Source organism: Macrobrachium nipponense, chromosome 2 (assembly GCF_015104395.2).
Source record: "Macrobrachium nipponense isolate FS-2020 chromosome 2, ASM1510439v2, whole genome shotgun sequence".
Classification (NCBI taxonomy): Eukaryota; Metazoa; Arthropoda; class Malacostraca; order Decapoda; family Palaemonidae; genus Macrobrachium; species Macrobrachium nipponense.
The window spans coordinates 56733423-56755922 of record NC_087201.1 but is presented as its reverse complement, the minus strand read 5'-3'; the positions used below and the strand labels follow the sequence as shown (position 1 = coordinate 56755922).

Here is a 22500-nt window from a genome sequence, read left to right as displayed (position 1 = left end):
GCTAATATGGAATAGACAGGTAAACAACATATGTTGTAGGTATAAAAGAAAAAACCTTGGTTCCTACCTGATAGGTGGTAGACTTCGTGGCTGTAGCCCGGTAGTCTGCATCACCTCAAGACTTTAGCGAGATATTAGATCTATGGCTAGAGTTCTTGTGGGTCTGTCGATGGGTATAAGAACCGCTTACTCGGCAGAGCCTAAAAGGACTTTGTCAATGGGTACTGGACCACTTCTATGACAACACTTGTGAAGGAGCATAACCAATCCCGACCACCTGATCCTAACCACCATGTTAGTATATAGAATTGCTCTGAGTTATCCCCGAACTCATAACAAACAACCATAACTCGAAACGAAAAACTCATTTATACAAAAATTCTCAAAAAAAAATTTTAAATACTCCCCTAAAAGATATCACAAGAGTTCCTTACTGAACAACAGTGACTGGCCGCCAGTGCAGCACCAAGCCCTCTTTGTCAGCAGGAATCTAGAACATATCTAGTAGAAGGTATGTACAAATTTAAGGATTGGTGTTTGCTCCCGTACCCAGTATTGTATCCGCCGATACAAATGGTCCCAGAGAAAAACATTTCTCGTAGGTCACGCGAACGTCTTTAAGATAGTGAGATGCAAAAACTGAATTGCACCTCCAATATGTCGTGTCAATGATTTTCTTTAATGACATATTCTTCTGAAAAGAGAGAGACGTCGCCACTGCTCTAACTTCATGGGCTTTTACTCTTAAAAGCGGAAAAGAGTCGTCAGGACAGACTTGTGAGCATCCGTAATGACGCTCCTAATGAAGAAAGCTAATGCGTTCTTAGACATGATTCTTGTGGGATCCTTAATCGAACACCAAAGACTTTGTCTAGAGCCTCCCATTTGTTTCTTTCTTTGTAAGAAGAACTTCAAGGCTCTTACCAGGCAAAGAGACCTCTCTGTTTCTCTCCCTACTAGATTCGATAAGCCTTTGATCTCGAATCTCTTGGGCCAGGGATTCGATGGATTTTCATTCTTCGCTAGAAACAGAGTTCTAAACGAGCAAAAGGCCGAGTCTTTGTTAAAGCCGACTTCATCTTCTAGGGCATGAAGTTCACCAACTCTTTTGGCTGTCGCCAAAGATAGGAGAAACAAGCATTTTCTTGTTATATCCCTGAACGAAGCTACGTGGGGAGGCTCAAATCTGTCCGACGAAAGGAACTTGAGAACTACGTCCAGGTTCCAGCTGGGTGGAGTTAGTTCCTTCGATTTTGTCGTTTCAAACGATCTAATCAAGTCGTGCAGATCTTTATTGTCAGCAATGTCGGAGGCCTCTGTTTCTAAATACTGCCGACAGCATGCTCCTGTATCCTTTGATTGTCGATACAGACAAATGAGAGACCTCTCTCAAGAACAACAGGAAATCGGCGATTTCGGTTATAGAGGTACTGGAGGAGGACAACTTCTTAGACTTGCACCACCTTCTGAATACCTCCCACTTCGACTGATAGACTCGTCTAGTGGAAGCTCTGCGGGCTCTAGCGATAGCGCTTGCAGCTTCGCGAGAAAACCCCCTCGCTCTGACAAGTCTTTCGATAGTCGAAAGGCAGTCAGAGCGAGAGCGGGGAGGTTTTGATGAAACCTCTCGAAGTGTGGCTGTCTGAGAAGATCCATCCTTTTTGGAAGGGATCTTGGGAAGTCTACTGTCCACTCCAGCACCTCTGCAAACCAATCTTGTGCTGGCCAAAACGGGGCTATCAGGGTCATCCTTGTCCCGTTGGACGCTACGAACTTTCTCAACACTTGTCCCAGGATTTTGAAAGGGGGGAAAGCGTACACGTCCACATGAGACCAGTCCAGCAGGAAGGCGTCGACCACGAGAGCTCTTGGGTCTTCCACCACTGAACAAAAGACTTCCAGCCTTTTGGAAAGGAATGTGGCGAACAGATCTACGTGAGGAGTGCCCCAAAGATCTCAAAGACTCTGACACACCTCTGAATGAAGAGTCCATTCTGTGTGAAGGACCTGGCTTCTCCTGCTCCGTCTGTCCGCCCTGATGTTTCTCGTCCCCTGAACAAATCTTGTTAGGAGGGCGATGTTTCTTTGTGAGGCCCAAATTAGCAGATCTCTTGCTATCTCGTAAAGCGACACGGAGTGTGTTCCTCCCTGCTTCCGAATGTAGGACAGGGCTGTAGTGTTGTCCACATTCACTTGGACCACACTGTTCGTCACAAAGGGTTCGAAGAACTTTAGCGCTAAGTGAACTGCTAGAAGTTCTTTGCAATTTATGTGCCAGGACACCTGTGCTGTCTTCCAGGTGCCTGACACTTCTCTCGGTCCTAGTGTTGCTCCCCAACCCTTCTCCGATGCGTCGGAAAACAACACTCGGTTTGGGTTCGGAACTTCCAGAGAAATTCCCTTGTTCTCTTTTAGAGGGGACAACCACCATTGCAGGTGTGGTTTCATTTCCCTTGGAAGGAGAAAACTGTCGGAGAGAAGTCCCGTCTTCCAGTTCCACGATCTCTTTAGGAAAACTGAAGAGGGCGAAGATGTAGTCTTCCTAGAGGAAAGAACTGTTCGAGCGAGGAAAGGGGTGCCTAGTAGGCTTAACCATTCCCTCGCCGAAGTTCGTTCTTTCCCTAAGGAAGAGAGAGACTTTTTCCAAGCCTCTCACGATTCTCTCTTGCGAAGGAAATACTCGAAAACCCCGAGAATCCATCTGAATCCCCAGATAGACCAAGTTCTGTCTGGGAATCAGCTGTGACTTCTCGAGGTTCACGAGTAGTCCCAACGCCTTTATCAGGTCTAGGGTCAAAGAAAGGTCCTCCAAACACTGTCTCTCTGTTCTGGCCCTGATGAGCCAATCGTCCAAATATAGAGAGATGTTGACGCCTTTGAGGTGAAGAAACCTCGCCACATTCTTCATCAGGCTTGTGAAGACCTGAGGCGCTGTGGATAGGCCGAAACACAAGGCCCTGAACTGAAAGATCCTTCCCCCCGTCATGAAACGGAGGTACTTCTTCGACGAAGGGTGAATCGGGACATGAAATAGGCGTCCTGGAGATCCAGCGACACCATCCAATCTCCTTGACGTAAAGCCGCAAGGACTGAGGCCGAAGTCTCCATAGAGAACTTCTCCTTTCGAACGAACTTGTTCAGAGCGCTGACATCTAGAATGGTCTCCAGCCCCCCCGAGGCTTTCGCAACCAGGAAAAGCCGATTGTAAAACCCCGGAGAGTTTTGCTCTAGAACCAGTTCTATAGCTCTTTTGTCCCACATTTGATTCACCATCAGACGAAGAGTATCCCTCAGTACAGGGTCCCTGTATCTGGCTGACAGTTCCCACGGAATGGTCGTTAGTGGAGGACTGTCTTGGAAGGGGATAAGATATCCCTTCCTTATTATGGACATGGAAGAGGCGTCTGAGTTTATGAGTGACCAGGCGTCTGCAAATTCGAGAAGCCTGGCCCCCACTGGTGTTTGGAGGCTGTCTGTCTCACTTCCCTTTCTTAAAGGGACGGGAAGGAGCCTTACCTCTCCTCTCAAGACCTCTTCTCTTAGAGGTAGCTCTGGAGAGAGGCCCTCCTCGAAAGGGCTGAACCGTAGAAGTCGGTCCTTTCTTGTCTACAGAAACAAGAGGTCTCTTCTTCCTTGCAGTTTGCAGGAGAAGATCCTGAGTCGCCTTCTCAGTCAGTGATCGAGAAATGTCCTTCACTAACTGAGAAGGAAACAGGAAGTCAGACATGGGAGCGAAAACCAGGGCTGCTCTCTGTGAGGGAGAAACCGCCTTTGTTAGGAATGAACTAAAAATACTCCTCTTCTTAAGGAGTACTGCTCCGAAAAGAGAGGAGATTTCTCCCGATCCGTCTTGTACCGCCTTGTCAATACAAGCAAGAATACTGAGAATTACTTCTGGGTCAAGACCATCCGAGTCATGAGCTTTCTTAGACATCACCCCAAGGGACCAGTCTAGGAAATTAAACACTTCCAAATATGGAAGAGTCCCTTGAGGAGATGATCCGTCTCCGAAATAGCCCAAGACACGCGAGCTCCATTCAAAGCGTGTCTCCTTGACGAGTCAACCAAGGTTGAGAAGTCTGCTTCGGCTGCCGCTGGGAGAGAAAGGCCCATGTTCTCCCCAGTTCGGTACCAGAAACCTCTCTTGCCAGAAAGTATGGCTGGAGGCATACAGAAGGTAGTTCTGCCCAGATCCTTCTTAGACAACATCCATTTGTCTAAGGACTGAAGCGCTCTCTTCATAGAGATCGTAGGTCTCATCTTCAAGACCGACGAAGACTTAGGCACAATCGCACTCGAAAACAGTGATCGAGGCGAAGGAGGAGCGGCAGGAGTTAAAGAATCTCCGTATTCTCGTAAAAGAAGGTCAGTCAGAACTTTATAGTTCGAGACTCCTTCTCTACCGTCTCCCTCTTCTTCCGAATCTCCTTCTACACCTTGTGGAGAATCGGCCTGAAAAACGAGAGGATCTTCATCCCGTTCTCTCTCTACCGGTGACAAACTCCTACTAGGAGAGGGGCTCATCGAGTGAACCGACTCTCTCTCATGTCTAAAAGAAGTCTCGCGTCTGCTTGACTTCTCGCGCCTGAAAAAGCCTCGCGCTTTGGCTGGCGCCTCGCGCTTGTCTGGCGCCTCGCGCCTGGCTGGCGCTTCACGCTTGGCTGGAGCGTGTAGCTTGGCTGGCATCTCGCGCCTGGCTGACGTCTCGCGCTTGTCTGGCGCCTCACGCAACTCCTCGCGCCTGGCTGGTGCCTCGCTCCTGGCTGGCGCCTCGCGCCTGGCTGAAACTTCGCGCTTGGCTGGAGCTTCGCGCTTGGCTGGCGCCTCGCGCTTGGCTGAATCCTCACGCCTAACTGGCGCCTCGCGCCTGGCTGGTACCTCAGGCCTGAGCGTATCCTGATCTCGAGCAACTCGCTCGGAAAGATCCTGACGTTTGTACGCCTCTTCTTGCCTGGAAGACGTCCTATGTCTGGCGGACGCTTCACGTCTAGCTGGAGAAAGAAGACGAGACTTCTTAATAGGAAGTCTAGCGTCCTTCTTGCGAGGGGGATCCCTTGAAAGAACTCCCACCAAAGAGGCAATCTGCTCTTGAACTGCCAGCAAAATCCTCTTGGAAGCCACCCCAGCGTCCTCTTCAATAGAAGAATCAGGAGAACTCGAAGAAGTGCGATCATCAAATACATCTCTAGGAGGCGTCGAAACCAGCTTAGCCTTCTTGATCGAAGAAGGATCTTCCTCCGAGAAGCGCTCCGGGCTCGAGTCGAACGCGCGCTCTTTCCAATGCCTTTTCAGTGGCCTAGAAAGATCCGAGTCCTTCCACCCTCGTTTAGGTGAAGGAGAACCGGACGACGAGAAACAATCTCGTAGGACGCTTCTATTTGAGCGGTCCTGAGCAGACTGTAACGAAACAGAACCTGCTGAAGGGACGCCTGACCGTTGGGAATTCCCCACAACCTCCGTACGACTTTCGACTTTCCTACTCCTCTGGGTATGTGAGTTTGAAAGAGGTCTAGGCCTGGGAGCATCGCAGGGACGGTCAGACGCCCTTCACAACACTGGGAACACTCACTTCACTTAGTAATTCACAATCACTAGCCTTACCTTGCATGGCCGCCATCTTTGTCTTCATTTTACGAAGAGTAGCCTTCAGATTGGCGATTTCAGAAGCCGAATCCGAATGCAAAGCCTGTGAGGATTCAGATACATAGGGAGAATCATATTCATTAATACAAGGAGAGTTAGACTCAGGAAAAGGCTCAATAGGCCTTGTACTCACACTCTTTTGTGCAGCTCGTCTAATCCTATCCCTCTCTAACTTCTTCAAGTAAGAAGTTAGAGTCTTCCATTCATTAGCATTCAACTTTTCACACTCAATACAGGTGTTAGCCAAAGAACAGTCAAACCCCCTACATTTACGACATACAGTGTGAGGATCAACCGAAGCCTTCGGTATCCTCACCTTGCAGCCTACATTCACACACACTCTCACACTAACACTTGAATCAGACATTCTAATAGAAAAATCAAAAGCAAGTCCAAATCCAGTCCACAGTAGCGAATGCCAAAACAACGATCCAGTACGTCACCAAGAAATCCAATAAAGATGATCAATAAAGTCTTGAAAAGCGAATTCCAGTCAAGAGGTAGTAACAACAATGTTGATACCACCGGCGACAGAGAAAATATGATAGAAAACGGGAATGGTTCCTAGTCCTGCCGCCCAGGGCAGGCAGGTAGATCACCTGACCTACCGGTAGCGAGTGGCGCGAAATTTGAATTTCTGTCGGGGACGACGGAGTCTTAGCTATGTATATATCTGACAGGTAAGTTCATTGTATGAAAAAAGTTTTTTTTAAAATTCGCGGAAAAATACTTATAGGCCTACCAGCCGAAAACTTTTGAATCACGCGCCTTGGGGGATGCTGGGAGTTCACGGATCGAGGTGTTATTTTGTTTCAAAGCGTGACCCAAGTGCGCATGCGCGGAATCCTTCCTTCTCGCTCCAGCCAGCATCATCGTAGCATCATCCGTCAGCGATCTTTTGCCGCAATCGTGTTTGACTGAGCTTGTGCGAGACTTTGAACATTTGTGTTGGTACAGAACATTCATAGAGATGTCTGACCGTCGTATGACACGCGAAAGGCGCGTTTTACCCGTCGGAAGGGATCGTGTTAGAAGAGTTTTGGACTTGGATGCTGGCGAAGGACCCACCACCCAACCTGACCTCGCTCCTCAACGCCGTTCTGTGCGACCACGTGTCGATGAAAGTGCTACGAATGTGTCTCATTTGCCGTTAGTAACCCCAAGGAAGCATCGTGCCGTCCTTAGGGGCATTCGTAGGAATTTGGGAGGGCTCAAACCAAGGGACATTGACGATTATTTATTGGAGCTCGATCGAGAGGATTTGGCAAGTCCTCATTTTGATGGCGGTTGGTCATCCAGTGACGAGGACATTACTCCCGATCATAGTGATGACGAGGATTATTTGCCCCCAATGTCCGTTCGAGGGTCACATCCCGAAAGTGAACTAGAGTTTAGTAGCTTTAGTGCTTATGAGGGGGAATCTGAGGAGGGGAAGGACGATGATTTAGGATCAAGTTTTGTTGGCGATGATGATGGGGATACAGAAAGCGAAGGCTTGAGTGAGGGAGATGGGCCAGTGAGGGGGGTTCGTGTGGGAAATCGTGCCCGCGCAGGGGCACGTAGAAGGTCGGATAGTCGTGCTAGCCTAGGGTCGTCCGAGAGCGACGATGGGTGGACAGAGGACCCCACACCACCTACCATGCATCCATTTACGGCAAATCCTGGGCTCACCGTACCTGTTCCCCTGACTGCTCTGGGTTTTGTTCAGCTTTTCCTTACGCGGGAATTGCTGGAGTACCTGGTAGCAGAGACGGCGGACTACGCCAGGTATTGCCGTGATGAACTACGCACGACATTATCATATCACTGGCGAGGCTGCAACCTCCCTGACATGGCGCATTTTTTGGGGCTCCACGTTTTTTTTGGATTGATTCCTGCTGCCGACGTCAGGATGTATTGGAGGCGTAATTTTTTTTTAAGTACGCCCAATGTGCCCGGCATTATGCCCAGTGATACTTTCCTGGCGTTGGACAGATATTTCAACGCCTTCCACCGAAGGGCCATACCCCGGAATAACTCTGATCGCCTCATTTTAGTGCGCCCAGTGTTGGAATATATTCGTGAACGCTGTAAAACTCTCGTGATTCCTGGAAAGAACCTTTCTTTAGATGAGGGGATGATGCCTTACAAAGGACGTCTAAGCATCAAAGTGTATAACACCAAGAAGCCGAAGAAATATGGCGTGAAATTTTTTTTTATTACCGAGGCCAACACTGGCTACGTCGTGGACTTTTCGGTGTATTCCGGGGTCTTCTCCACGATGCATGAAACTGTTTTCGGGCTTGTGGATCGTTTCCGTAACCAGGGATACCACCTGTTTATGGATAATTATTATAACTCGGTATCCCTGGCCCAGGAACTGTATGATGCAGGTGTTCACGTCAGTGGTACCCTTCGGTTGGTGCGTGGGGCCCCGAATTCCCTCAAGAGGTACGCTAGCCATCAGCAACATCTGGCAAGAGGAGAGACACAGTGGCGGCGGAAGGAAGCTGTCTTCGTCATCTGTTGGAAGGGTGTCTGACTTGTCCCCATGATTACGAGGAGCCATGAACCTGTCCAAGAGGAGATCGTGCAGCGGAAGAAGACGCGTCGACAGGGCCGAGTTGTGTATGAGCAGTTTCGTGTAGAGCGCCCTACCGTCATTGGGCACTACAATAGGCACATGGGAGGAGTTGATCTCTTTGATCAACTCATCCAATATTATCCCTTCGCCAGGAGAACCAGGAGATGGACCCAAAAGCTCCTGAAATACATTCTGCAGTTGGCCCTCCAAAATGCCTACGTACTCTACTGTGGGTACTACGGTCCCGATCTACGGAGGATGAGCCACTTACAGTTCCTCGAGGCAGCCGGGGAAGCCCTCATCAACTTTGATCCCAATGAGTGGCCTTCCATGTCTGGCCCCCTGCCCCGAGCTGTAGATCTACCCATAGGGGTGCCTACTTCGGTCATCCTTCTGCCGCCGCCCTGCTGCTGACGCGCCCCTGCTGCCGCCGCCCCTGCTGCCGACGCCCCTGCTGCCGACGCCCTTCTGCTGCTGACGCCCCTGCTGCTGCCGCCGCCCCTGCTGACGCCCCCACCCGCGCCCCTTCTCGTCGGGTAGTGGACCCTCCGTGTCGGCTGATGCCAGGGGATCACACACTGGATCTCCTAGAAGGGCGCAGGCAGAAATGGTGCCGGGTGTGCCATATGAATGGCAGAAGGAAAGACACCCGGTTCTTCTGTCGCACCTGCAAGATATCTATGCAGGTTTGGGGAGTGTGACCGCAAATACCACAGTGCGGTCTTCTATTGGAGTGCGACTCAGCGGCGGTCAAGGGAGGGCGCACGGAACCGCGCCCTATCCCAGCGGCCGTAAGGGCGCGCGTTTCCCTCCTCCACCTGTACCTCGTCATGTCGAGAGGAAAAAAATGCAAGACTCTTCAATGGAGGAGGGAGAAAACAAGAATAGAACGAAGAGTCAGGATTAGGAGTGAGTATTCTGCATTTGTTTTATATTTATTTTTTTATTTATTTTCAAGTTTTTATATCTCAGTATCTATGCATGAATACGATATTTCATTGTATGCAAAAAGAAAAGTGTCACCTGCATTCCTTTTATTTATGTATTCGTACCAGAATCGGAAAAAAAAATTGTAATAAATAAAAGAAAAAACACATAAACATATATATATATATAATAGATATATATATATATATATATATATAAACTATATTACTATATATATATCTATATATATATATATATATATATATATATATATATATATATATATAATATATATATACAATATATAATATATAATATATTAAAATGTATATATATATAAATATAATATAATATATATATATACTATAAAAATTATTATATATATATATATCTTTATTTTTTTTTTATGTTGGTATTTATGGGTAAGACACAAATTACATAAAAAACAGTCTAGTAAAAATTTATTTTATAATCTCATTTTGATTTATTGGAGGGTTTCTCCTAAGAAAAAAAAAAACAATATGTAATTTAATTTTATTTTGAAATAAATCTGAAGTCTCTAGAACAATATTGTGATTTATGGTGAATTTTTGAAAAAAATATCTTTCTTCCCTCCGCTCGCCGCTTCGCGGCCGAAAATCTCCGAAATGCGTAGATCGCATTATCCTAATATTTGCTCCTTTTCATATTAGCCGTTTTATAGTTTTATATATCAAAATGTGCGCAAATTCATGAAGAATACAACAAAAAATAATTAAAGGTTGTAGCTTTTCTCATATCTGAAATATCTGCATATAAATTACGATAATTGGAAAAAAAACTACGTACGGTCAACTTTGATGCAATCGAAATGGTCGAAAAACGCAATTGTAAGCTAAATCTCTTACGGCCTAGTAATATTCATTTATTTATATTCATTTTGAAACAAATTTGAAGTCTCTAGAACAATATTGTGATTTATGGTGAATTTTTGAAAAAAATATCTTTCTTCCCTCCGCGCGCCGCTTCGCGGCCGAAAATCTCCGAAATGCGTAGATCGCATTATCCTAATATTTGCTCCTTTTCATATTAGCCGTTTTATACAGTTTCATTTATCAAAATGTGCGTAAATTCATGAAGAATACAACAAAAAATAATTAAAGGTTGTAGCTTTTCTCATTTCTGAAATACCTGCATATAAATTACGATAATTGGAAAAAAAACTACGTACGGTCAAATTTGATGCAATGGAAATGGTCGAAAAACGTAATTGTAAGCTAAATCTCTTACGACCTAGTAATATTCATTTATTTATCTTCATTTTGAAACAAATTTGAAGTCTCTAGAACAATATTGTGATTTATGGTGAATTTCTGAAAAAAATATCTTTTACTTTCCCTCCGAGCGCCGCTTTGCGGCCGAAAATCTCCGAAATGCGTAGATCGCATTATCCTAATATTTTCTCCTTTTCATATTAGCCGTTTTATAGAGTTTCATATATCAAAATGTGCGCAAATTCATGACAAATACAACAAAAAATAATTAAAGGTTGTAGCTTTTCTCATTTCTGAAATATCTGCATATAAATTACGATAATTGGAAAAAAAACTACGTACGGTCAAATTTGACGCAATCGAAATGGTCGAAAAACGTAATTGTAAGTTAAATCTCTTACTGTCTAGTAATATTCATTTATTTATCTTCATTTTGAAACAAATTTGAAGTCTCTAGAACAATATTGTGATTTATGGTGAATTTCTGAAAAAAATATCTTTCTTCCCTCCGCGCGCCGCTTCGCGGCCGAAAATCTCCGAAATGCGTAGATCGCATTATCCTAATATTTGCTCCTTTTCATATTAGCCGTTTTATAGAGTTTCATATATCAAAATGTGCACAAATTCATGAAGAATACAACAAAAAATAATTAAAGGTTGTAGCTTTTCTCATATCTGAAATATCTGCATATAAATTACGATAATTGGAAAAAAAACTACGTATAGTCAACTTTGACGCAATCGAAATGGTCGAAAAACGTAATTGTAAGCTAAATCTCTTACGGCCTAGTAATATTCATTTATTTATCTTCATTTTGAAACAAATTTGAAGTCTCTAGAACAATATTGTGATTTATGGTGAATTTTTGAAAAAAATATCTTTCTTCCCTCCGCGCGCCGCTTCACGGCCGAAAATCTCCGAAATGCGTAGATCGCATTATCCTAATATTTGCTCCTTTTCATATTAGCCGTTTTATAGAGTTTCATATATCAAAATGTGCGTAAATTCATGAAGAATACAACAAAAAATAATTAAAGGTTGTAGCTTTTCTCATTTCTGAAATATCTGCATATAAATTACGATAATTGGAAAAAATACTACGTACGGTCAACTTTGACGCAATTGAAATGGTCAAAAACCGTAATTGTAAGCTAAATCTCTTACGGCTTAGTAATACTCATTTATTTATATTCATTTTGAAACAAATTTGAAGTCTCTAGAACAATATTGTGATTTATGGTGAATTTCTGAAAAAAATATCTTTCTTCCCTCCGCGCGCCGCTTCGCGGCCGAAAATCTCCGAAATGCGTAGATCGCATTATCCTAATATTTGCTCCTTTTCATATTAGCCGTTTTATAGAGTTTCATATATCAAAATGTGCGCAAATTCATGAAGAATACAACAAAAATAATTAAAGGTTGTAGCTGTTTCCATTTCCGAAATATGTGCATATAAAAAAAAATATATATAAAAATTTCGACATTCGGTCAACTTTAACTCGTCCGAAATGGTCAAAATCTGCAATTTTAATCTAAAACTCTTGCAGTATCATAATATTCAATCATTTGTCTTAATTCTGAAACAAATTGGAAGTCTCTAGAACAATATTGTGATTTACGGTGAATTTTTGAAAAAAATATTTTTTTGCGTCCGCGCGTTACGAATTCGTACATCATTTTGTGATAATATTTTTCCGGTGTTGCTTTTATTGTTTTACAATGTATTATATATCAAAATGATCGCAATTTAGTGTACAATACAACGCAAAAAAAAGTAACTGGTTAGCTTTGACCGTTTTCTGCACAGCGTGATTTGAATACAATTATGTATGAATTTTTTTTTTTCGCTACCATATATCGCATTATTTACATATGATAATGATATTATTTTTCATTTCTGATGGTTGCATTCTAAACTTCAGGCAATGACAAAAAAAGGAGCCAAAAATGAACTCTTAATCTTCAAAACTACGCGCGCTGTTTTTTTTTGAAAAAATTATTTTTTCCACTTCCGCGCTCACTCCAAACCGGGCCCGGCATACGGGAGACGTTTTGATTTTTAGGGCTTCGGCGTAAGAGGGTTAAATTATCCACTTTTTGACTGAAAATACAGTTGAAATTTTCTTGAAACATTTTCAGCCGGTAATCATAATGAACAAGTTATTTGTTGTCACTCAGGCATTGAGAAATATGATATTGTTAGTATACAATAAAGTTTTGTACATACTTACCCGGCAGATATATACTTAGCTATAGTCTCCGACGTCCCGACAGAATTCAAAACTCGCGGCACACGCGACAGGTAGGTCAGGTGACCAGCCCACTCCCGCCGCTGGGTGGCGGGACTAGGAACAATTCCCGTTTTCTAATCAGATTTTCTCTTCCACCTGTCTCCTGAGGGGAGGCTGGGCAGGACATTAATCGTATATATCTGCCAGGTAAGTATGTACAAAACTTTATTGTATACTAACAATATCATTTTTGTACATGCAACTTCCCCGGCAGATATATACTTAGCTGATTGACACCCTTGGTGGAGGGCAAGAGACAGCTACATAATAAATATTTATGAATATAAAAATGGGGAACAACATACGTTGTAGGTATATTAAAAAAAAAAAACAACCTTGGTTCCTACCTGATATGGAAGAAGACTTCATTGATACTGTTTATGAGTCTGCTTGCCACCAGAGTTTCAGAGAGGATGAGACCTGTGACTGATAACCCTTTCGGATCATGCCAATGGGGGCTTACCCGCTTACATGGCAGAGCCTTTTGTTGGACTGTGCCAATGGGGGCTGACCCACTTACATGGCAGAACCCTGACCTGTATCATACCAACGGGGGCTAACCCTCTTACATGATAGAGCTTTAGGTAACTAAGACACTACAAGGAGCATAACAACCAATCCCGATCACCTGACCACACTAACATGTTAGAACTACGATTTGAAAGGGGTCAACTCCTGAACCTTCTTTCAATCGACTAAATAAACGCACCAAAAACCATTAAAAACCCTAACATAATAAAGCTAAAAAGGATCGGGTTCAGCTCCCTGTCCCAGCAACGAATCCGCAGATACGTAAGCTCCTAGAGTAAAGCATTTGTCATACGTAACTTTAATGTCTCTCAAGTAATGAGATGCAAAGACTGAATTGCATCTCCAAAAAGTCGACTCCACGAGAGTCTGTATAGACAAGTTCTTGTGGAATGCTAAAGAGGTAGCGACTGCTCTTACCTCGTGAGCTTTAACTCTAAGGAGGTCCAGTTGTTCTTCTTTACACACTAAATGGGCTTCCTTGATTACATCTTTGATGAAGAACGCCTGAGCATTTTTTGAGATGTCTTTTGGGATCTCTAACTGAGCACCATAAGCTATCCTTATTCCCCTTCAGTTTGTTCTTCCTCTCCAAGTAAAACTTAAGGCTTCTAACTGGGCAAAGAGCCCTTTCTTGTTCTGTTCCCACTAGAGACGAAAGTCCTTTTACCTCGAAGGTTCTAGGCCAAGGTTTCGAAGGGTTTTCATTCTTCGCTAGAAACAGTGGTTTGAAGGAACAAAAAGCCGAGTCGTTCCTGAAGCCAACATTATGCTCTAAGGCTTGTAGCTCGCTTACCCTTTTTGCTGAGGCTAGCGCGACCCGGAATAAAGACTTCCTTGTTAAATCTCTAAACGTAGCCTTACGTGGAGGTTCAAATTTGGGGGTCATCAAGTACTTTAGGACCACATCCAGGTTCCAACCTGGTGCTCTAATGATTTGAGTCTTCGACGTCTCGAAAGATCTAATCAGATCATGCAGATCTTTGTCTTCTGAAATGTTAAGGCCTCTATGCCTGAAGACTGACGAAAGCATGCTTTTCTAGCCCTTAATCGTAGCGAATGCTAGATTACCTTTCTCCTTCAAGTAAAGGAGGAAATCAGCTATATCTGTCACAGAGGTACTGGAAGAGGATATTTTCTGAGTTCTACACCATCTGCGAAACACATCCCACTTCGACTGGTAGACTCGAATAGTAGATGGCCTCCTTGCTCTTGCGATAGCTTTCGCAACTTCTCGAGAAAAACCTCTCGTTCTGACAAGTCCTTCGATAGTCTGAAGGCAGTCAGAACGAGAGCGGGCAGGTTTTTGTGATACCTGTCGAAGTGGGGTTGTTTGAGAAGATCGCTCCTGTTTGGGAGAGATCTCGGAAAGTCTACTATCCATCCCAGTACCTCTGTGTACCAGTTTTGCGCTGGCCAGAACGGGGCTATGAGGGTCAGTTTGGCTCCCTCTGCTGCTGCAAATTTTCTCACCACTTCTGAGACGATCTTGAACGGTGGAAAAGCATATCCGTCTATTCCGGACCAATCGAGGAGAAGGCCGTCCACTGCAACCGCCCTTGGGTTGGCGATCGGGGAGCAGTAATTTTCCAGCCTGTTGTTCCAATGGGTGGCAAATAGATCTATATTTGGTCTCCCCAAGAGGTTCCATAGTCTGTTGCATACCTCTTAATGCAAGGTCCATTCTGTAGGCAGCACTTGGTCCTTCCTGCTCAGAAGGTCAGCTCTTACATTTTTCTCTCCTTGAATGAATCTTGTCAGGAGAGTGATCTTTCTCTCTTCTGCCCAAAGCAGTCTTTTGCCTTTTCATAAAGGGAGAACAAGTGCGTCCCTCCTTGCTTCCTGACGTAAGCTAAGGCTGTTGTATTGTCCGAATTGATCTGCAGGACTGAACCTGAGATCTGAGCCTCGAAGTGTATGAGAGACAGGTGAATCGCTGTCAATTCCTTTAAATTGATGTGCCAGGACACCTGTTCTCCCCGCCAGGTGCCTGACACTTCTCTCGTCCCCAGAGTGGCTCCCCAACCCGAATCTGAGGCGTCGGAATATAACACTAGCCGAGGGTTCGGAACGTGAAGGGATACTCCTTCGTTGAGCCTGCACGGATTCATCCACCAAAGAAGGTCCTCCTTTATTTTCTTCGAAATCTGGAAGGAATCGGACAGATTTTGGGACTTCTGATCCCAATGTTCTCTTAGGTAGAACTGTAAAGGCCTTAGGTGAAGCCTTCCTAGAGAAATGAACTGTTCCAACGAGGAAAGGGTCCCCAGAAGACTCATCCATTCCCTCGCGGAACATTGTTCTTTCTCTAGGAAGGTTGCTACTTTTTCCAAGCAGCGGTTCTGTCTTTCCTGTGATGGAAATACATGAAAACCCCGAGAATCCATCCGAATCCCCAGATAAACAATGTTCTGCTGGGGAATCATCTGGGATTTCTCGAGGTTTACTAACAGTCCCAAGGACTGTGTTAACTTCAATGTCAGATTTAAGTCCTCCAGACATCTGACTTGCGACTGTGCTCGTATCAGCCAATCGTCTAGATACAAGGATATTCGAATCCCTTCGAGATGAAGCCAGTGCGCCACATTTTTCATCAGTCCTGTGAACACTTGCGGGGCTGTTGAAAAGTCCGAAGCATAGGGGCCCGGGAAACCCGAAATTTGAAAAACTCTTCCTTGAGCCATAAACCTGAGGTATTTCCAGGAAGACGGGTGTATTGGCACGTGGAAATACGCATCCTGCAGGTCCAGGGATACCATCCAGTCCCCTGGACGAAGGGCTACTAAAACCGAGGATGTCGTCTCCATTATGAACTTCCTCTTTGCTACGAACAATTCAGGGCGCTCACGTCCAGAACTGGCCTCCAACCTCCTGAACTTTTCGGAACCAAGAACAGGCGATTGTAAAACCCCTGAGAAGAGAGATCTTTTACTTCCTCTATGGCTTCCTTGTAAAGCATCTGCTCCACGAGATGTAGAAGGGCTTGTTTCTTGACAGAGTCCTTGTAATTTGCTGTCAACTCCCTTGGAGTTGTAGTCAAGGGAGGTTTTTCCCTGAGGGGGATTAGTATCCTTTCTTTAGGATGGACAGGGACCAGGCATCGGCACCTTTCTGTGCCCAGGTTTTGTGAAAGTTTAGAAGCCTGGCACCCACTTTTGTCTGGAGGACAGCAATCTCATTGGTTCTTGACGAACGGCCTTCGAGAAGACCTTCCTCTCTTCTCAGATCGCCTACTTCTAAGAGAGGATCTAGGGGTGGACCTTCCCCGAAAGGGCTGCTGGAAGGGAACTTTCTCCTTCTTCGTTACCTGAGCAGCAGGTTTAAGCCTTTTAGCCGACTGGGCCAACAGGTCCTGTGTGGCCTTTTCTGATAAGGTCCTCAAAATATCCTTCACGATTTCCTGAGGAAAGAGGTGCCTAGAGAGGGGCGCGTACAAAAGGGAGGATCTCTGAAGTGGCGAAACAGATTTCGTTAAGAAGGAGCTAAACACTGCCCTCTTCTTCAAAATACAGGATCCAAAAAGGGATGCAACCTCATTGGAGCCATCCATAACCGCTTTGTCTAGGCAAGTTAACACACTACCCAACTCTTCCATGCTAACGAAGTCTGGATCTTGAGACTTCTTGGCTAATGCTCCTAAAGCCCAGTCCATAAAATTAAAGACTTCAAGAGTCTTGAACAGGCCCTTGATGAGATGATCTACCTCACACATCCCCCAAGAGGCTTTTGCAGATTGAAGAGAGCGTCGTCTTGACGAATCCACCAGGGCGGAAAAGTCAGCGTCTGAGGACGAAGGGAGTCCCAGGCCCATCGGCTCCTTGGTGTCATACCACATACCCGGTTTACCCGTCAGCTTGGAAGGAGGACAAGCGAATACCGTCTTCCCCGCTTCCTTTCTCGATCTGAGCCAGCTCTCAAGACTCTTAAGAGACTTTCTCATAGAAAGAGTAGGGGTCATCCTGACGAAGGAGGGGGACTTCGACAGTTTCGTACTGGATAACAAAGACCCTGGAGAAGGGGGATCCGACGGGCGCAGAGAGTCTCCAAACACTTGCAACAGAAGAGAAGCTAGTCTCTTATAGTCAGAAACTCCTGCATCTTTGGGGGTTTCTTCTTCCGAAACTTCTTCCAACGGAGCTACAGGAGAAGAGGGCTTCCCAGGAGAAAGATCCTTATGAGGAGAACACATTCTTCCCTTTCCTGGAGTTCGATCCGGAGAAAGGAGCCTCTTTCTCTCACGATTCCTATCTGAAGGAGAGTCAAGATCCACTTGTTGGATATTATCTGAATACTTGCTCCTATCCTCCTTCCTGCACGAGTCCTGGAGTTTTCTAGTTTCTAGGAGCTTGACAGGAGAGGCACTTGTGTGAGGCATATGGAGCCCCTCTATACTCGGGCTTCTGATCTGCTCCTGGCGCCTGTAAGGAGAGGCGCTTGCGTCCTGGATAAGGCGCCTGTGAGGCGAAGCGCGCCTGCGAGGAGAAAGGAGAACGCCTTGTTCCTGGCGCCAAGAAGGAGAGGCGCTTGCGTCCTGGTGAAGGCGCCTGGAAGGCGAAGAGCGCCTGCGAGGAGAAAGGAGAACGCCTTGCTCCTGTCGCCAAGTAGAAGAGGCGCTTGCGTCCTGGTGAAGGCGCCTAGAAGGCGAATAGCTCCTGCTAGGAGGAAGGAGAACATCTTGATCCTGGCGTCCAGTAGGAGAGGCGCTTGATTCCCTCCTAGACCGCCTGGGAGGCGAAGAGCACCTGCCAAAATCCTGGTGCTTGCTCGGCGAGACTCTTGAGTCCTTAGAAGGATATCTATAAGATCCACTATTTCCTAAAGGCCTCCTGATCTCTGGGCACTTGCCAGAAGGAGAGGGTTGTTCCTTCGAAGATCGTCTGGAGGATGAACGAATCCTCCTACTTTCTTGAGGAGCTCTGAAATGAGAAGGGCTCTCTTCTCTCCCGGAGCGCTTAGACGAACGGATTCTCTCACGAGAGATCCGCGAATAATCAGACAGAAGGAGGCTCTCAGGCTCCTGGTACTTGTCAGGAGAGGCGCATACGCCTCGAGAAAAACTCCTGGGGGAACTCTTCCTCGAAGGGAGTTTTCGATCAGCGCGCCTAGAAGGAGAGGACATACGATTCAGGTCGTAAGCAACTGAAGAAGGTTTCGCTGGGGACGAAAACCTTTCAGGCGAGGAACGTCTGCTGGCGCCAGAGCGCCTACTATCTGAGGCTCTCCTAACTGAACTCTTGATGGGAAGAGAAACGTCTTTCTTCCGAGAAGAGCCTTCTGAAAGAACTCCTACCAAGGCGGACAACTGTTGCTGGAGTCCTACCAAAACTTCCTTCGTCTTATAAGCAAAACCTTCTGGAGAGGAGTCAGGAGATCTCGGCGCTCTCTTCTTACGAGCAGGAGAATACTCCGGAAAAGGTTCAGGACTGGAATGCAAAGATTCGCTTGCAGAACTCCATCCTCTTCTTGGAGACGAAGAATCCGAGTCAGAAAAGCACTTCCTCAGGACGCTTTTGCAATAGCTGTCCTTGGCAGCCTGGGAAGCGGCTACAGGATCTGCCGAAGGGACGCCTGACCGTTGGGAATACTCTACATCCCCCTTGCGGCTTTCGACATTCCTCCTCCCTTGGTCATGGGAGTCTGAAAGAGGTCTAGGCCTAGGAGCAATGCGGAGTTGGTCAGACGCCCCCTCCACTTCACTGGGGACACTGCACAAATCACTGCACACGTCACTGCGCTTACCTGTATCCTTCATCGCTTGCAGTTGCGATTGTAAGTTGATTATAGAGGCTCTCATTGCAGCCATTTCCGTAGACGCATCCACAGGTTCGCTGCTGGGGGAAGGGGCTGAAACCAAACTATGAGCAGGAGAATAAACAGAAGAGTTAGGAGCTACTTCTTGCTCAATAGAGCAGGAGGATCTACTCGAGCTTCTGATGGAAGCCTTCCTAACTCTGTCTTTCTCAAGTTTTCTTATATAAGAAGCCAAGTTCTTCCATTCAACCTCCGTCAAACTCTCACATTCAAGACAGGTATTAGTTGCAGAACAATTATTCCCCCTACATTTACTACAGACCGTGTGAGGATCCACCGAAGCTTTCGGTAGCCTCACCTTACATTCCTCTTTCGTACACACTCTAAATACAGGTACCACGTCAGATATTTTAAAGAGTATCCAATCCAAAATCCAAAAAACGGTCCACGATAAGCGTATGCCAAAGCCATAGATCAATATACATCACCAAAGGTCAAACAGATAATCCTCGGCCAACGAGAAAAGATTCTAAGCAGGAGGTACCAACAACGTTGTTGTTGTTACCGGCGACAGAGAAAATCTGATTAAAAAACGGGAATGGTTCCTAGTCCCGCCACCCAGCGGCGGGAGTGGGCTGGTCACCTGACCTACCTGTCGCGTGTGCCGCGAGTTTTGAATTCTGTCGGGACGTCGGAGACTATAGCTAAATATATATCTGCCGGGGAAGTTACATGTACAAAACAAAATTGTTCAGATTACTAATACAACCTTGGAGTCAGATGCCATAATAAAAACTAATTATAGCAGAAATGAAAATCCAATCAATATGACACTCCTTTATTAGCAAAATCGTAATCATTACGAGCTCTTGTTTTCATTGTATTAAAAAAAGCACCAGAGAAATTAAATATAGTACACAGAAGGAAAGCCAATGAATCCCTTTGCAAATAAAAATAAAAATCAAAATAATAAACCACTTGCATCATTGGCTGAAGGACTGTACACATAGAAATGATTACACAAAAATATATATTTCATATTTTGTCATGGAAGATCAAATGCTGACTAAGTCATCATCACTGTACACTTGCACAATAAGAGTTCCTTGTTTTTCCACAGCTTTCTCTTTTCTTCGTCCATATATTGGAAGTTCAACCTGAGTAACAGCGGGATTGATTGGTGCTAAAATCTCACATCGGCCGATGAAACCATCCATTAACATATTGCTATTCCAGATCTGTTAGACAAAGGGAAATGAGGTTAAGAATCAGATTTATATAAATGAAGTAGTGTGTGCTTGAGGTAAATGACTCCATGCTTGAACTAACTACGTACTTAAATTCTGGATACATATGATGATTATGGCTAGGAATGAAAATCTATTAAGAAATTAAATGCTGCAGTTATTGAAATGGCATTTTAGTTTATGGTTGTAAAGAAGTTGTAGCTATAGAAAGAGTAAAGTAACATGATGTCTCCATTTGAAGCTTTCTTGCTCTGAAAGAAGTAATACACAGTTGTTATGCATTGAATGAATTCTTTGATGTCGAGAAATCTTTTATATAATACATTTTAAGTTATATTTTAACACAAAATCACTTTAGTGAAGTTGTAATTGTGATATTATACTATTTTTGTGCGAATGTAAATAGTAGATTAATGAGTCATAATGAAATCCCATTCTCTGCGTCATTTGAAGACAATTCCATTCCAACAGAAGACTTGAATAATTCAAATTCCAGTTTTTCTATGGGAAAGAAAAGTTATTTAATTTCAATTATTGCCTGTGTCAATGTACTGATGTTAACTTTAGAAATTAACTTTGTGCTTAATTGCTAAATCTTTGTGCATAGACTTGACTCTACGTCAATAATTTTTGCAACTGTTTTATCTTTGGCTTATTTTCATTCTTTTTCTCTTTTTTTATTTTTTATTGATCATAAAACTACTGTGTTAGTGATATGTACTCCTAATGTGTGTGGAATAGTGTAAAACCTGGAGTTTGAGAAGATAAGAAACTCTATCTTCAATGACATCCAGGATGTCTTTCTGAGAGTTCATAGGTTCTTAAGTGTCCTGGTTAATATTGTGGTGTCCATAACAGGCAAACATAATTCATTATTGAATTAACAAGCTGAGCTAAAATATACATTAAGAACACCCCTAGACCGGGTAAACTTTAAGGTTGGCCAACCAATAATAATAATAATAAAAACATATCAATGGAAAGAGAAAGATATGCAAATGAACATGGTAATAGGAAAAAAAATCTAAAAGATTTTCTGTATGTTCCATGGGAGGTTGGAAGTGAATATACTATTTCTAAACCTGTGCAGGACCTCTTTTCCAAGATACTCATAAAAATATGCTAACTTTGTATGTATATGTATATGTATATATATATATATATATATATATATATATATATATATATATATATATATATATATATATATATATATATATATATATATATATATATATATATATACACACACACACACACACACACACACACACACACACACACACACACAGTGGTCCCCCGTATTCACGGGGGATGCGTACCAGACCCCTCCGTAAATAGTTAGAACGCGAATAGTTGGAACCCCTATAAAGTTAAAAAGCAAGAAAAACCCACTAAAAATTTTTATACTTGTTTTTTTAATAGTTTTATCACAAAAAGTGCATTTTATGATGAAATTGATAAAAAAAAAGCCAGGAATTTGTGGATATTTCTCATAGAAAAATACAGCGAATGTGTGATTTTCCATGAATAAAGTGTGGAGAAACGTTCCAGAAAGAAATCCGCAAATGTGTCCACTGTGTATATATATATATATATATATATATATATATATATATATATATATATATATATATATATATATATATACTATATCATTAATAATTGTCATTTTTATACTACACATGTATTTATGTAAGTAGTACCTTGGACTTTGAACTTATCCGTTCCAGAAGGCTGGTCGATTTGTTCGAAATATGAATCAAATTTCTCCGTAAGAAATAAAGGGAATCAGGATACGTAATTCATTCTAACCAACCCAAAAAGTCCCCCTTTAAATGGTTTCTATCATTAATGTGTTGAAAAGTTAAATTAATAGTGTAAAGTAATAAAACAGTACGTTATACGAAGTAAATTGTTCTAAAACGTTTGCTTCCGCATATGGGCTAAAAATCCGATTTTCAAGCTGTCCAGTGAAAATGGCATGCGGCTGGCTAGGATTGAGGAAGTAGATACAGGATCTCCTTGAAGAAATCGAAATGGTCGTAGTAAGCAAAGATTGACATCAAAATAGATTTATACACATTTTCCAAGAATAATCAAAGTTATTGGTATGTGCGTGTTTCCGAGAGAGAGAGAGAGAGAGAGAGAGAGAGAGAGAGAGAGAGAGAGAGAGAGAGAGAGAGAGAGAGAGAGAGAGAGAGAGAGAAATCAGCATCCAGTAAGTGTGAAAACAATCCTGCACTTGTGTTCGATTGTCAACATATTTACACTTGGACCTTGAGTGCAAGAAGGA

At 43.8% G+C, this 22500-nt stretch overlaps 1 protein-coding gene across 7 annotated transcripts in view; it reads right to left on the bottom strand.

The window, feature by feature from the left end:
* Positions 1 to 19779: 19779 nt before the first annotated feature.
* The window catches only part of LOC135220599 (calpain-5-like), a 221245-nt gene continuing 218524 nt past the window's right edge, over positions 19780 to 22500 (bottom strand). For 6 of the 7 annotated variants that reach the window (XM_064257868.1, XM_064257869.1, XM_064257873.1 and 3 more), the window contains one exon: positions 19780 to 20195. In XM_064257868.1, the coding sequence (XP_064113938.1) occupies positions 20013 to 20195 (183 nt within the window). In that variant the 3' untranslated portion in view covers positions 19780 to 20012. The remainder of the gene's footprint in view (positions 20196 to 22500) is intronic. The other variant, XM_064257875.1, reaches the window with a different exon arrangement.